Raw genomic sequence first — 15,490 nt, forward strand, 5'->3', positions numbered from 1 at the left:
CTAATCCTGCATTCTTACCTGTCGGTCGCACTCGAGGCAAGCAAAGTGACGCATATGCCACGCTCTCCCCTCGGCCTCGGTGCACTCGTCGGCGAGGATGATCTCGTCGCAGGCGCAGCAACGCGGCTTGAGGGTTTCGGCGTGGTGACGGCCGCAGTAAAGCCTGCCATCCCGCCAGAAGTAGATGAGGTCCACCAGGAGCTGACGGCACACGCAGCAGACGAAGCAGGCGGGATGCCAGAGGGCGGCTGGACCCGCGCGGCTCGCCGCCACGGCCATCTCGCCGGCCGCGATCGCGCGGCCGCACTCGCGGCATCCGGCGCCGTGCGGCCGCTCGAGCTGGCTCGCGTGCCCGCGGCCGAGGGCCTCGCGTTTCCGCTGCCCCGCGAACACCCGTAGCTCGCGCTTCTCCTCCTCGGTCAGGCCGCTGCAGTAACGCGCCTCATTGTCGTGCGGCGGTAGCTGCTGCAGCAGCTGCTTCACCCGCTCCCGCTCGCCGGCACTGCCCGCGTACGGGATCTTGTCCTCCGGCAGCGCGCTGAAGTACAGATGCACCTGCGAAAAACAGAGAGACCCGTGAATTGAGATTGGAGCGGATTGGAGTCTCGAGCGAGGGGGACGGAGGATGAAAGCGGAGCGTGCGTGTGTGCTCGCAACCGAGCCTCGTGTACCGTAAACCCTAATGTTGGGGCGGGCCAAGTGCGAACGATAATGCGAGCCTATCGTGAAAATTGCACGAGGCGACGACCTATAGTTACTTTGCATCGAGCGTGGGACTTTGTATTTGAAGCATGCTATCTCCTCTTAACGGCTCGCGGAATACCGACGCACGTGTTCGCACAAGAGTTCCAAAAAAAAAGTAACACTTTTCAAGCTTAAGCGGGAACATATTAATTTTTGCCGGATATGTAAGCCGGCAGAAAAAATTACAGGACCCGTTTTGTCCATGTAGAGAAATCCTTATTGAAGGCCGGTGATATATATACACGACACGTGCATTACGTCGTCGATTTATTAACTGACAAGCGAAACCGCGCGACAGACTCCAACTAATAGTTCAGCTGACTCCCTGTCTCTTTATAGATCGCATCACACCGGATATATGATATATATAGATGAGGGAAAGAATTTAGTGTCAACTGCAGCTGACGTTAACCGATGGTCGTTGAAACTCGCCCTGACCGTCGCAAATTTAGATAAGTATCGGGCATGGGCACTGTCAACATACCGAAGAGACGAAGGAAAACACTGACGCGCGCGCGTTTATACTACCGGGACGGAAACCTGCTGCGGCGGAGCCGACGATAAAAGCGAGTAGGGAAGGCACGCGGGGATAAAAGGGTAAGGCGTAGTTTTATTTCGAGCGTATATTCTTGGTCCCGCGTCAGGACTTCGTGTCAACGTGGGTATTTCCATAAGAATATCGCCCTGGAGAGCAAAACCGCGCGCGCGCGCGCTCGATGGCCATTGGAATTTGCGCGTAATCGAGTTTCTGCACAATCTAGCGGTAAATTTCTCCCTGTAACGACTCGCGTCCGTTTATGAGTGGCAATAGCGTCGTCGACCCCGCGCATGCTATTAAACACTTCGCGCCGCGCGCGTGGGTCTTGCGGGTCTTGCGTATGCTCATATTGTTTATACCATCCTCGAGACGTCGCCCAAGACATCTCCCTCGGGAAAAGGATCAAAATAAGTTATCAGTTAATAACAAAATGACGCAATAAAATATATGGGACAGTAGATACGCATATACGAATATTTGCAAGTCAACATTTTGACGGTGAGCGGACATACAATGCCATCCTCTATAAAATGTGAAGTTTCTTTTGTTATCAGAAACTTGACTTGAGGTATTAATAACTTTTTAGCTATAAATCACTAAAAATAAAAAAATAGAACTACAAAGAGAATATATATTTCTTTCTCTTTTAAATTATTATGCGCATTATATTACGAAAAAACATTAAAACTATATCGCAAAATTCGACATAAAACTCAGAAGACAAGATTTCAAAGATATCAAAGGGGTTACCGATTCTAAGAAGATATCGGTATCTTCTGATTCGCATAAAGATTGCAGATATTGCTTGCTGTCGCTTATTATAAATGCAAAATCTTCGCGAATTGCCGCGCGAATTGTTGTGCTTTCAGATACACTCGAGATCTTCGCGCGAAAACGCGAATTGACGGCATCGTCGTGCGAGGGGGGGTGGGCTTAAGAGCGCGAAAAGCTTGTTGCGCGGGATTACCGTCCCCTCGCCGAGAACGCCGAGTCATAATATATAATGCGCGTTAGACGTAATGACACTTAAAGTGAGTAAAGAAAACGCGCGCGGACGGACGCCGCTAGGACGAGGAGCTAAAGCGGGAAGACGGAGGCGGAGGAGAAAGAGAAGAAGAAGAGGAGGAGAAAGAGAAGCGGATTTGCACGCACCGGACCGCGGAGTCGCGAAATAAACGACGATGTTCGCGCGCGGCGCGCAAAAGCTGCACAGCCACCCATCGCCGAGAGGGAAAAAGAGGACTCTATTCCGCGCCGTGCCGACGCTCGCGCGTAAACCAATTAATGGACGACGAATGCGTTAGCTCTTTCGGCGAGGAGGAATCTAACGTGGCGTTATCCGATTTTACGCAACATCGTGCGTTTAATTAAGTAAAATGATTTCGTTTTTGTGATATTTCGCGACGCAGAACATTCCGGTGTACCGAGAGGATCATAGATGTGTTAGAGAAATATGAGAAAAAGAAAGAGCAACGAGATATAGTTTTTCAAGGTATTGATAATTACAAAATTATTTTGAAGGAATTCAAAGAAGTTCGCTGAAGCTTCTTTTATCGCGTTACACGGCAGCGTGATCCAAGGATGTTCCTTTTTTTAAGAATGGAATCTCTCGAAAGGGGAGATCCAAGGGTATACAACCACACAGTTAATACATTTTGTATCTTCTGCATTCTCTTCTTTGATGCCCTTTTTCGGGTGAACCCTCCGATTACGCTTTATCATCGTTATACCCAGCGAGAGCTTTCACCGGCGCGCGGCCTGATGACTCACTGCGCCGTCGTCGTTCACGATGGTAATCGCTTCGGCGATCTGGGGGCCCGCTGTCGCGGTCACTGGTCCCCGGCGACTCCGGCGAGACGAATCGCCGGGGACACCCTCGCATTACATACGTGATGGCGCGCGGCGGAGAGGCCTCCGTCTCATTTCTTTCTCTCCTATCTCAACAGCGTATTAATTGATCTCTATTATTTCATAAAGTATAAAAGCATGTAAACATTTTTGCCTTCTGGTTACCCGATTTACTCCGCCTCATTATTTTAATCACCGACTTTTTCTGAAACGTTATCGCACGTATACGCTCGTTGGTGCTTTTGAGAGATTGTCGACGACGCTCGGTGCCCACAGAATTTTATTATCTCTCGAAGTGAAATAGATGTTGCGTATATTTCATTTTACCTGGTCGGGCCTCAGCCCAGGTGGCACCCACGTGTACTCCTCGAGCGCACAGCCGCTGTCGTCGTCGCTCTGCGAGTGCCTCTGGTGATGCTGCATCAGAGCCTCCTGCAGCGCCAGGCCGGCCGGCGCAGCTTGCACCGGGCTCTTGAACGGCTCCTGGTGAGGCGCGCCCCCGACGCCGCTTGGGAAGGCCATGGCCATCGCCATCGGCGGGCCCGGGCCCAGGCCGAGTCCCGAGGGACCGCCCGCCTCCGTCGAAGCCCTCTGGTGCTCCTCCCGCGGGCACCTGCAGCTCCTGCACACTTTCCTGTAAGAAAAAAATATATATTCATAAGAATAATGGTTATTTCATTAATATCACATATTTTTTTTAATTGCGTTGCCATGTCATATGTGACAGAGATTAAAACACCCCTCTTGATTTTTTTAAAGAGTCATTTTAATATTGTTATGGCCAATATCTGTTGTCTGTGTCGTAATTGTTATTGCATCCGCGTCGCATTACCTAGTCGAATAAATTTTTCATAACACCACATTGTCTAATGGGAAAGAAGATAAAAATATATGCTAAATATAATAAATCTACGACGTACGTGTCAAGATCTCAAGATAGACGTAAAAAGATTCTCACGGGAGCAATCTTTGAGGAGCGCAATTGTGTTTTCTACGTTCATGTTTCCCTGAATTAAATTACGCACCTACTAATTTAGGATCTTCCTATTATTAAAGCCTGGAATCTCACCTAATTACAGACCTAAATTCTGTAAAATCTACCTGGGTTAGGGTAGCCTAGAATTCTAGAATGTAGAACTATAGGTCCAAAATATATCCAACACAATATCCCGGAAATTCTGCTTAATCCATAAATATTTCTGCACATACTAGTGCGCGTCACGTAAAGATATAAGAGGGAAATTGGGGACGTAGTAACGAGAGAAATAGAACATGATACACGACGAAATAGAACGAACAATGAATTATCATCATCTAACCGCCAACAGCGCCTGGTTCCTCGCTTGAATAAATCAGTACGTTTCAATCTAAAATTCTCCGCTCCGCGAGCGTGATAGGTACGGAAATCGCACGTGCTGTTCCACATGTTCTGCATCAGCGAGCGCAAAGCTATCGAAACGTTCATATGCGAGGATGTCTTCCACCGTACAACCGCGAGTAACGATTCCTGATTAATACAGATTCCGCTGTGGGCTGTGTAAATATGCCGTTTGCGACCAACGTCGAGGATGGTAAGGCTGTTAAATGAGAAATTCCGTTCTAGATAAGCCTACGTGAAAGTAGACGAATATAATAAAAACAAACTTGATAATATGTTCAGTCGCACGGTATCTGATTTTTACATCTCGAAATCTTCGCATCGTTAAATTCTTGGCTCGTTAAATCTAATTTCTACGAATATGTAATCGTGTGATATCGCTCCAATAACACAGCGTAACTCTGTAATATATTATTTAGCAGAATGTGACTCCACGTTTCCTCATACATTTATAACTTGTAATATTAAATACCTGGAAAATCACTTTGCAATTTAAATCAAACTTGTGGAAATATACGTGGAAAATTATAGATATAGAATAAAATATGACTTTTTAAAATGTAAAATTTATCAAAAGTTCTTAATTTTCACTAGCATAATTTCGAAAAGCTTTAATCTATACATATATGTTAAGAAATTCGGATTTTTATCCAGAAATATTTCACACAGCCAACGTACACACACGCACAATTTTTTCACCTAGATTTCAAAATAAACCATATTTTTTCACAGTATACTTTTGTAACTAATTCCTTTCTGGCCTCCTTGAATCGTAAATGGAAATTTTACGTCCAAGAAAAAAATGTCGAAAGGTTGAAAAACTCATTCCTCTCTGTCAGCGGCAGCAACAACTTACTCCGGACAACCGGCGGCCGCATCGTAACCCGAATGCACTGAACCGCAGTCAGCTACGCGGCCGCATTCCGCGTCTCCCGCGGCACGGCGACCGAAACTGGTCCCGTCGTCGTGATGGGCGCCCTTCAGGAACTCCACGCACTTCTCCGTCGGGCTCGCGTGCGATGTCGCCAACGCCGGACAGCCAACCATCGCGGCGACGACGTCATCGACGTCGTCGTCATTGCCGGTCACGCCATTCTCGCGATTTCTCAGAAACGCATCGAGGTAGTGATGCTCGGCGTCGGTGATGGTCGGTAAATCGTAAACACCGGGCGTTGTCCAGGGCGCGTCGATGCCGGCGGGACGCGCCGCGGCGTCCTCGTCATTCTGACCGCCACTATTTCTGGCGTCTTGGTTGTTTTTTCTGCCGTAGAGTTTTCGCAGGTACGCCTCCTGATGGCTTCTGGTGGCCCAGCATCCGCCTTGCCACCATCGCTTCGAGCCGAGCACCGCCGTGCGTCTTCTCCGCGCCAAGCTCGACATGCTTCTTCTTGCGCGATGAACGGCGGAACGGGCGACGGGCGAGCAACAGCAACCACATCCGGACCGACGACCGACGAGGACGGTGGTCGTTAAGATCGATTTCCACCGGGCGGTTTCTTCCTCTGTGTGCTACACGGCGTAACCCCGGCCCGGACGGTAATAATCGCCGTGGCCGAGACCTTCTAATCTAGAGAACGCCGGCGGGGTTCTCTCTTCTTCCTTCCTCTTCCCCCCTCGGTATATTATGTCCCTTTTCGCGACCACCGCCGCTCGTCCTCTCGCAAAAGCTAATAAGGCGACGCTTCGGGGCACTCGAGACACACCGGGGTTTTTGTGTGCTTCCACGTAGAAACCCTTCTGCGAGTGTAAGCGTATTAAATGCCTCCTCGTGGACCGTGGTATACGTTCTTGATTGCGTCTGGAGCCCGACTTTCCGGCTTTCTTAGAAATAATGGCTCGTCGAAGAGGCGTTTGCTCGTCGCAAACAGAGTTTTTGCGGATATATTCGCTTCTAGCCGGAGTCTTCTTGGGGGAGCTGATGAGTTATACGTTTCAGCTTATCTCTCAATATTTTTTCCTTGACGTCAACTTTGTTAGCTGATCGATAGACAATCGGTCATTAAGACGTCATCACGATATTCGAAACTTTAAGTTTCCTCGCCACGTTCCTCCTTTTCGCTTCCCTCGAATGCCTTCTCGTCAGTCACCACAAAGACCGCCTGATCTGTTCGCCGACGCACCTTCCGTTGCAGTTCTCTCCATTATCTCGAGATGTCAATGACGCCCGCGTTCGCAGCAACATCGCGTCGGGATTCATCGCTGTACACCGCGCGCGTCATTCTCCTCGCATCGATGCGGAACGGACGTAGGGAGGAAATGAGAAAATTCGGGAGATGCTGTCGCTGTTTTGTCCCACGGAGATACTCCGTCGGAATAGAGACGCCCGTCTTGCGGAATAGAGGCGTCTCGCGTCGTGATTGAGTCGCCTCGTGCCGAACGGAGCGAACGCAGGAATAAAGGGTTCAATCGCGTGGTGCCGCGGCACCGTATCGTCGTCGTCGTCGTCTCGCGAACGTCTCGCCACCGGCAGAATCGGGCTCATCGCGCCGCTCGTTCACCATCTCTCGATTGGCACGCGCGCTCGCGAAACGCGAGCGAACCCGCGACTCGACCTCGGTCTCGCGCAACAAGGGCAACAGAGATAGCAGCGGTGAAGGAAGAAGAGGGAGCGGGGGACGGATCGAAGAGAGAACAAGGAAAGGGAGAAGATCGAGTGCGCTCCGGCGAAAGCAGTCGCCGTAGGAGGCGAGGCGCGCAAGAGGGAAGGATCGTAAAAGATAAAGAAAAAGAAAGATAGATATAGAGAGAAACAGAAAGAGAGAGACAGAGAGGGTGGGTCGGAGGGATGAGAACCAATCTGTACGTATAACCGGTAGTACAGCACGGATTAACGTTTTAATACGCGACACCTATCGCGCGATACAAAGACAGTCGGTCGATCGGCCGGCACCCGAGATACATGATCTCGAACTCGCCGAATGCGCGGAAACTCGCGTGCGCGGATGACAGCCGCGGACAATTCGCGTGTGTCACGCGGAATGATGAACGATCATTCGTGGCTGTTGATCGAACGGTCCACGCGTCGCGGATAGGCACACCATTTTCCGGAGTACTTTTCGGAGTGTGGTCGCCGCAAGTCGTCCGCGTGCGTTTTCAACTGCGACACTCGCGCGGAAACTTCACGACGATCGATCGCGATCGCGAAAAACATAAGGGAATGCGATTAACGCGCGGCGCGACGCGACGCGCATTAAAACCTTCGAGAGGCGGCGTCCTCGTCCTTCGTTCTACCGGCACGGGGCGTGCTGAGGCCGAGCGGACACTGAACATACTCTGGGACTCAGCGGGCCCCCGTGTATGCGGGACACGGGGCAAGAGGGGGACAGGCCGGGGCCCGCAAGCGAGTGCCGGCCCCGCGCGAGGAAGGAGGAACGAGCGAGCGAGCGTGCGAGAGTCGCGTCGGTGCGTGTAACTTTACCAATACGCGCGCGAACTCCCCTCCTCGCCGGAGAGTCTCCTTCTCTTTCTGTCTCTCGCTCCTCTCGATATATTTATATTCGTTTCTAATACGTGCGGCGTGTCGGGGCCCGACGCCTCTCGCCGTGGGCCTCACCGTCGGAATACGCGGGGCCCGGTTCCGCGTATGCGTGCGCCCCGCGACGGGCCTCGGGCTCCCGAGCGGGCGAACCGAGGACGCTCTGCTTTGCTCCGCTCTGCTCTACTCCGTTCTGTTTCGTTCTGTTCTCGGCGAGGAACAACTCTTGCTACTTCTGCTACGACGTCGTTCTAAGAGATATGCCGTGTTTCTCTACGTTGTATGCGAAAGACTACATTTCGTTCGCTCTTCCGTTCGCGATTAAGTACCAGCTGGCTAAAAACGAAAATAAAGAGAAACATTTCTATGCTGCGGGAGCTAGTTGCATTTAATAATCCTTAAATTGCTGCAGATGAGAAGACCCGTCCCATAGAGAAGATAAAAGACTATATAATTGCTCGCTGTGCTAAATGCAACTGATAACTTAACCAGACTCTTGACTTCAGTTTTTATCTCTAAATAAGGGGTTTGCGAAGTGCAAGTGCTGCAAGAGAACGGAATAAATACATAATCTGTAAGATCCACTTTGGATACGACTTTGCATTTAGGTGGATTTCACATTTATAAACCCGGCTTATTCTTGTCTCGAAAAATCTTCAAATATGTACATACACAAGTACCCTTTTTATCCGATTTCCAAGAGAAAAACAGAATTCAGCTTCAAGGACTTCGAAACAGTTGTTTTATCTAAATCGGTGTGAAATCAGGATCGGTAAAAGGCATGCTAATTCTTGTCGATCGTATTTAGATACAGATCCAAATTAACATTTCGAAGGGTCTTCCGTTTCGGTTCACCGTTCAGATATCGCCGGTTACCTATACCTTTCGTAGGGTTATCAACAAACAGAGATAGAGCTTGAAAAGCCAGACCACCCAAATCGGAAATCCTATTTCTTGTGTATGTCCGTTAGGTTATTAGCTCTTACTTTTACATAGGCCTTGCCTATTTCAACAGCATCTCATACTCATCCTTCACGCTTAAGATAAGTCTATCTCTGAATTAACATGTTAATTAGACGATGTATAATACATGAGCCGCGCGTACTCGTATATTTCATATTTCTCTCCATTCGTTGGAAAATTATATATATTATTATATCTTTATAGACAGTATCAGGGAATTTTAATTACGAAGAACAAAGATAAAATTTGACAACAAGTGCTCTTCGTCGATAATTTCGAAAGTGTTTTTTCGCCTGTCATAGCTAAAAAAAAAATTAATGAACGTTTATGGTAATGTGTAGCACAAATATTCTCTTGACTACATTCACTGTTTGCTAATTCTTTCTTTACGCTGTCACTGAACCGTACGTCCATTACGGTATTATCGTCTCTTATTTACCGTGTACATTCTTACATTCTCACGCGAGAATTAAGCTTTCCTTAAAACAACAAAGAAGTTATCTTGCCTATTTTTCACATGATTGAATGATTGTGCGACGCTCAAAGTAGGCCACATTTTGTCCACGACGTTAATGTAATCGACTCGGAAATCGCACCGGATTATCGCAGCTTAGTTTCAATCTCCATCCATAATAGAGACGTCCATTACGAATAGCGCGCGGTTGAAAAACACGAGTGTTCTCGTTGGATTGTGCCCATGTGTAATTGGGTCCATTCGTAACATGGTCGAGGGATGTAACATGGCGATTCATCCGTACGTGCGCGACACGCCTCCTCCGTGAAGGAAGCCGACCGGGTTCCTCTGGCCGGATCCAGTCCTTTAAGGTAGACCTTAAGATTTTTCCGCGCCGGAGGTGCGATCGGCGAGAACACGTCCTCGCGGAGTTCACCGCAAAAACTGTCACACGCGAGGCGAGGCGAGGCGAGGATTTCGCTCAATGGACGGCAGCGGTCGCGCAAAAACCGCCGGCAGAATGCCGCTTGGCATTAAATAAGACTCATAAGAGAGAAACGACGATACTCGAGTGACACCGCGAGCGCTAATGTACCGTGTCTTATTGCGGATTATTCGATTGACTTTACAGTTCGTTCCACCGAAGCTTAGCTACCGGGATCAGCCGGCGATATCCGGTAACAATAATCCGCGGGCTGGTCGTCGGGCTTCATTCCGATATCAAAATTTACGCTCGTAGTAGCGACTTTCCCCACGAGGTTCACAACACGCAACCGGGGTCAATAAAAGTCAAGGAACGTAATTTAATTTCTAAATTTAATTGAATTAAATCGGAATAAGGTTTGCTTATATACGAGCCTGTCATCGCCCGATACGATTTATGAACGCTCGAAGATACATAAAAACATAATGACCCTGATATTGGACAAAGAGTTTCTCGGCTCACTCTCCCTTCTCGCCGGGGTATATACTTAGCACGTCGTTTCACATTCCCGCGGCGACACGATTTCTCCGTAGCGCGTCTCGCGGCAATCTAATCGTAAAAAGAATTTAACGACTCGTTAATGACCATCGTTCACGGCAGGACGATTTCCCGCGGATCAATAAATTTTTACGATCCAAGGCGAGAAGCGTCTCCTAAGCGGCTCCCGCGCTTCTACCTTTCCATCTCCTTTTTCCTCCCTAGGTTCCCGATAGATATCCACCGATAAACCGATACAAGCCGCGGCGGCATTTTTCGTCGCGGAATCGATTTCCTCGCGCGGTTAATCGCGGGCCCGCTGCCCTTCGACCGGACAGGCAAATGCGATATCCGGTAACGGCGGTAACCTGCGTTCATCCAGCCTTCTCCGGCGTGTAAAACTACATTGTAGCGATCGGCATACTTACTTCTTGCGGCTGCCGCGCAGATAGAAATTGCTATTACTTCTCTCAGAGCGGGAAGCGGCCGGCATAATCGCCGTGTGCGTTATGGTACCTTCGGCGAGCGGCTGCGCCGGTACCGCAACCGCGGCGCGGCGTGGCCAATGTCGCACGACGGAATTACCGGCTGTCTTACCGTACCGTACCGTACCGTGCCCACCCCGGTGGACCCCAGGGTTCTCAAACCGCGGAATTTTTGCGCGACCGACGACGATGGCCGGCGCGAATCGACGAGCGACGGACGCGGAAACGCGGTCAGCCGACACACCACAATGCGACTTCCAACGCGCCTGCATCTTAATTGGCTTCTGTATGTTGCGCGAAAAATGAGATACGTTTTGCTCGTAAATGTACGTTACGTTTGTTAATTTTATTACATGCAGCGAGGAAAATACATTTAATGACATCATAAAACGCGATATTTGAAAAATGTATTAAAATAATCAAGATTCTAGAAATTCTAATCTTGGTAGCTGATAGTGTCAATTAAAATCAAGTGCACTGCAGGTGTATACATATAAAATCCGAAGTATCGATAATCGCGCGGATAAAACGTATTTCAATCAAGCGTTTCAAGAGAAATGAGAAACGTTGTAACTATCAAGAAAATTAGATCTCAAGAAAAGTGTGAGAATCAAGAATATAATTCAACGGATGGAAGTCAAAGTCACGAGAGGATCTCGACTTAGAAAAGGGATTTGTTTTGTTTTCGCGGAACACCGTCGTCGCACAGTTTGAGTACCCCTGCATCTAGGTGCATCCTGCACGCGAATAACTCGGCCTGCACGATCGTACACGCCGCTTACAACGCGTTCATCAACGTCGACGATCAAATGGATTTTCGCTTATACAGACTGATGTATCGTTTATACTTAGCGTCATCGCCTCGAACGACTATATCCGTTTGGGCATTACATTGAATCGTACCGTTTGAAAACGCCTGGTTTGTAACACGCAGCGAGATTCGCAAATTGCCAATTCGGCCTTGTCCTTTAATCGCTTTGTTTTTCGCAGCATTCACGGTCATTCGGACGTCTTTCGGTCAACAATTACTTTACACATACATATATTTTTCTATAGCGCCATGGCGTTTCTCGAAAATAGCGCTGCAATTTGCTAACTTTTGCTTTCCTACGTTCGTAAGAATTGAGCTTGAATAAACCCGACACTTCTGAACAAACGGGTGTATGAATACCGCCACGTTGCGAGCCGTCCGCCCATCACCTGTTTCGCTTAGCACGCAGGTGTTCCGTGAAAGTTACTCTACTAGAGTCATTCTACATTGTAATTGTACATACTAGGATAACCGTGCAACATTACCATAATTCTGTTTCATTAAAATGCAAAAATTTATTTCATTGTAAATAAATGACACATCAATCATCTTCCTGTATGTTTTACGAAATTACTAAGACAATCAATTGTAATATCTTCAATCACCGATTATTCTTTTCCTTCATTGCTGCAATCCGCGATCTTTAACTTTTTTTTGCGAATATCGAAATTGTATGTTTTCGAGATAAATTTCAAAGACGATTCCATTCGTTTATTCTTCGCGGAAATAGCCAGCACCTGCTGACCGATCTTTCAGTCATATTCCGCGACGACAAACGGAATCAGGCTCCTTCGAGAAGGGCGACGACGACGCAGGTGCATCGAGACGATGCGGTAGAGCGAGAAGAACGAAGGTATACTCAACGCGTCGCGCGTGCGCTTGCTCGCTTTCTTTCTTTCCCGCGCTTCTGGTAGCGAGAATCAGCGGCGGTGGCAAAGAGGACGACGAAGTCGCTACCTCGCTCCCCCCCGTTTCCCACGACGGCTCATTACGGCTTCCCGACCCACCGCGGCATTCCCGAACGGAACGCATCGTTCGCAAGTGGGATTCTCTGCATCACGCTCGACTTCTTCTCCGTTAAGAACTTGGGCTAACACGTTCCGTAGAACGGGACCCGTAGGAGGAGGACTCGTTTCAATATTTGTACTGGAAACGTGCGCGGGGGCGAGTAACCGACTCTTACGCACGATTCTCGTGTATTTTCCCGGGTCCGAAGGACACGGCAGCGCAACTCTGCCAGTCGGCGAAGCCGGCCCTCGACGGCTACCGGGAATTGGTTTTGCCTTATACGTTAATACTCGTCGTCGAGTCCGTCCGGTGTGCGAGGTGTCCGCCGGAAAAGGCGGTAGCGGTATCCCGACGCGCGAGCAATTTGCATCTGATTTCTTTTTAGCGGATAGTCACTTAACTCGTGACTAATTGGTTAAATTATTTAACACACCGAGTATCGCGCGAATGGAAGAAGGAACTTAGTAGGATAGGGGCCTTGAATGCAGGTTTTTATTGGGAGCGAGTTTACGTCGAGATTCAGACGGAGGGGAAGCCTGCTGTTGGCGTGAAACTTTTCGTCGGGATAACTATACACAATGAATGCTTAAACGCGAGCAAGTTTCACTTTATTCAAATATACATCTATCATAATACTTTTTGAATCTTTATTCGTATAATATTATTATTGGTAACGTATCGTATTAACGAGAGTTATATTTCTTTTTTTCTTCAATAATGTGGAGCATAATTATATAAAACAAGTATTGATTGGCTGACGATTAAACCAATTGAGATAGCCACGAGAATAATTTTCTCGCCGTACCAAATTATACCAATTAAACTACAAATGATGTTAATTGCTAAAGTACACCTATAAATATATTTGTTATCTGTTTCTCTGACTAGGAGATCAAAGCCCAGGACTCGGGAGGACCGCCGCGCACAGGTAGCAGGACGATTTTCTCGGCGGACATCTGTCGACGCGCGCACGATACTCCTCTACAATTCTCATTATACCGCATTCTTCGGGATGGTACGGTGTAAATCTATGGCGTGCGAGATTTATGGTGCTGTACCGGCGCCGACACTGCCTTCAAAAGATTTCTTCTTTTCTTTCTCGATCTCGATCCCGCTATTTGGGAAGCAAAAGAGGAGAATATACCGCGCGGTGGTTGCCCCGAAGGCGAATTACGAGAATACGACTCGGATGAGAGCGCCGTCCGTGTGTATCGTCATTGAAAACAGGTACGTCCGGACTCCCTAGGGTTGGACCAGAAACCGCAACGGGGTAACGTTACAGCAGTATTCGCGGAAAATTAGCGAGCACCCGATGCGGATGCGTTTACGCGATGCAGCTCACCGCGACGAGTGTTTCTGACAAATATAATTGTCGGGCTGTTAACCACGCCCCACGGGAAGATGTCTGCGTTATTAGCGATCGTCTTTCGTTTAATTCGCGCGTATAGATTTTCATTGCTACCTTGCGGAGCGATGGATTACGCCGGTACGATACCGGCCACGCGATGCGTAATCGCCGGATCGCCGGATACTTCTTGTCTGGAGAACGAGGGCGGAGCAGCGATCTCGGAGATTCGATTGCCAATCGGTGGAGCGTGCGCGAAACGTTTAACGGGGAGCCTAAATTGTGCGGAACGCGCTTCTAAACACGTCATAATCAGAAGGCATATTAGAAGGAAAAAATTCTGCATTCTGTTTTATTATCATCTATTCAACATTGATACTAAAGCATTCTATACTGTGTCTCTCAAGTTTCCGTACTTTTCATCAGTTACCAAATTTTTCTTTACGAATGCAAAGATGACTCTTTTAACAAAAGTTTACTCAAATTTATTATTTAAAGAACGCAATTGTGTGAAATGAAAAGGTTTAATCTCGCTAAAGAGATACCTCAGCTTTTCGTAGTTACGACTTTCCGTAGAAAATAATGAGAATAACGTGTCGAATAATGACTGCCGAAGCTCTTCGGGCGGGATACACGAGTGCTGCATTAAAGGAACGTCGCGTTATCAAAAATTGGTCATTTCGGTGCAAAAGAGAGAAACGAGAGAATCTTTAATCACGCACAATCTGTCACGGCGATTATCTATTTATATGTGGCGCGGAAAATAACTTATGTCCACGAAAGGTCAATAAACACTCCTCGCAATATCGTTACGGTCGTAACGTGTCCGCTCGAAACGACGGACTTCTTTTCGTGAGCAGCACCGCCAACTTCGAATTCCCAATTATACGATATGGGATATTCTCGTGAGGTCCGTATCGTCACATCGCGCCCAATCTTACGACTCCGGTAATTTACGTTAACGACGATCGCCGCGAAGCGAGATCCGCCATTAACCGGTAGAATTCTAGTCTCCACGGTGAACGCCGAAAGACCAAACGCTAATATTCCCTCATTCGCGATAAATTAATTCCTGGAAGACTGGTATATCGCGAAGGCCCGCCGTTTCTCAGGCTACCAGCGTATAACGAACTATATAAGAGCCCTATAAAATGTAAACTAGAAGATAACTGCGGGATTGTATCGACAGGATTGGAATAAAAAAAAAAGATCTTGAGAATTTAAGAGCCGCATATGGTTTAAGAAAGCTAGAATATCACTGAGACTCTCATTAACTACTATACAGAATTCTGACTAATTAGACATGCCATTATAATTTTATGCTATCTTATAATAAAATTAAGTTTATAACATTAAGATCAGAGCTCGGCAGCTGCCAACGTAATGAATTCGCTATTCATATATTCAATCTTCGAATCTTCTTTGCGCGAGTCTTGGATATATTTCCAACTTAATCGGATGAACGAGTTTCAATCTGAGA

General features: G+C 47.8%; 1 protein-coding gene across 1 annotated transcript in view; it reads right to left on the reverse strand.

Annotated features, from left to right (window-relative positions):
• The window catches only part of LOC112453535 (protein espinas-like), a 20,578-nt gene extending 14,690 nt beyond the window's left edge, over positions 1–5,888 (reverse strand). The window contains exons 1-3 of the mRNA XM_025014328.1: positions 5,365–5,888; positions 3,458–3,764; positions 19–555 (exon numbers count right to left, since the gene is read on the reverse strand). Of these exons, the coding sequence (XP_024870096.1) occupies positions 19–555; positions 3,458–3,764; positions 5,365–5,888 (1,368 nt within the window). The remainder of the gene's footprint in view (positions 1–18; positions 556–3,457; positions 3,765–5,364) is intronic.
• Between the last annotated feature and the right edge of the window lie 9,602 nt (positions 5,889–15,490).

The sequence above is a fragment of the Temnothorax curvispinosus genome, unplaced genomic scaffold, assembly GCF_003070985.1.
Source record: "Temnothorax curvispinosus isolate PA1 unplaced genomic scaffold, ASM307098v1 QBEX01004479.1, whole genome shotgun sequence".
In the NCBI taxonomy this organism is placed as follows: domain Eukaryota; kingdom Metazoa; phylum Arthropoda; class Insecta; order Hymenoptera; family Formicidae; genus Temnothorax; species Temnothorax curvispinosus.